Genomic DNA, 1,573 nt, shown 5'->3' on the forward strand with positions numbered 1-1,573 from the left:
GCTTTAGCTGACCCATGTGCGTAAATGCTACACGTGTTAAATCTTGAATTTTTTTTGCATATTCTGTGAAAAACCCTGTTTTCCATTACTTGCTTAGGTATGCATATTTTGAGGTACGCTGATGCTCTACCTTGCCAGCCCTAGTAGAATAGCCGAGGAGCGCAGCCCCACCCCATGGCCCCAGCGACTCGATTATCAGTTAGGTCCTTTCTTACATTCCTTGTATTATTTGGTGCTGACGTTACAACCTGAGGTGAGCATATCTTACAGGAGGGCCCGAAGATAAATGCTGCATACGAAAACGAGATTGCGTGGATTGTTGCGTTGGTATCTGCATGACCTCAAAATAAAATTTAGGCTTATAGAACTTGTGAATTTATGCTACGGTCTATGGACTTAAAACCACCCACTGAAGGTGAGAGGGATCAACCGTTCCACTAAGGTGAATGTTCTTATTTTAAAAATATAAAGCCAGGTTTTGAGAGGCATGAACAATTCAAAATTCAAAATGAAGCTAGAGTTGGCAGGGAAAGGCAAACCTTATATCAAGGAAAACAAATATGACATCGACCCTGGAGGTGAATTACCTGTGGCTAAATAGTGAGCTTGTGACTTCGTAGTGGTAAAATTTGGGGCTGGCCTAAAGTAAATAGGTTAAATACCCTCGATGAACACGTGTGCATAATCATGAAGTAACTTGTGTCGTCCCCTCTGTGAACATCTTCAATTAGAAAATGTATCTAGCCATTGTAAGAACAGTTTTATATTTTCCCGTCAACCATTGATACAAAGGAGGCCAAATCGTGCGCAAAGGACAGGTTCATTCGAACAACGGTGCCACGTCTGGTGAAGTTGTTGTGTTTGGATTTGCTGGGCATGTAGTAGGAGATGTGACGGGGCTGCATCTTTTCGGAGCCAACATTGCTATTTCCGCGCTGCATTTTTCCTGGAAGGCCACTAAGAAGCATCGGAGTGAGTTGTCCTGGAGATCGCATTTCGTTAATCCACTTTGAAACCTCTTCCAGTGTGTCGTTATAAACACCGCAGGTCTTAGTCTTTCTTGTCATATCTATAAAATACATTTTAACTTCCCTGTTAAAGTGAAACACAATAAGGATGCCGACAATTATCATAGCCATTGTGATAAGGGTATACCCAAGTACGAAGTAAATTTGTGGGATATTAGGAAGTAGTGGGGTGTAAATCACAATGGAATTGACGTATTTTTCCTGAAACCTTTTTCTACAACGCCCTATAGTTCGAGGATTGGAAAACAGAATTTCGGCTCCAGGACCATCCATAAGGAGATGAGCCATTTGCCAAGGACTGTAATGACCACTTGAAGCGCGCGTTTGAGGCAAAAGCAGACCATCGATTTACAAGACTTTAAATGTCAGGAGGTGTGTTTCAGCCAGTTCTCTTGTAGTAATCCCCCGCAGAAAAAAATGACCACTTCTTTATTCCACATGATTTTCAGACGTACCTAAACCATGGATTTCTGACACAAAAACACTGCAAATCAAACCATTATCTCTCAAGTCGCACAACAGAAACCGCCACTGCCAATGGCATA

The 1,573-nt window shown here is 42.0% G+C and overlaps 1 protein-coding gene across 1 annotated transcript; it reads right to left on the reverse strand. All coding sequences in view use genetic code 11, as the record gives it.

Annotated features, from left to right (window-relative positions):
- Positions 1-761: 761 nt before the first annotated feature.
- Positions 762-1,067, reverse strand: EGR_01272 (hypothetical protein; the record flags this gene model as incomplete). The annotated part of the gene is made up of 1 exon (XM_024490521.1): positions 762-1,067. One exon carries the CDS (start codon positions 1,065-1,067, stop codon positions 762-764), a length of 306 nt encoding a protein of 101 aa, XP_024354845.1.
- Positions 1,068-1,573: the final 506 nt, after the last annotated feature.

The sequence above is a fragment of the Echinococcus granulosus genome (assembly GCF_000524195.1).
Source record: "Echinococcus granulosus chromosome Unknown EG_S00005, whole genome shotgun sequence".
NCBI lineage: Eukaryota > Metazoa > Platyhelminthes > Cestoda > Cyclophyllidea > Taeniidae > Echinococcus > Echinococcus granulosus.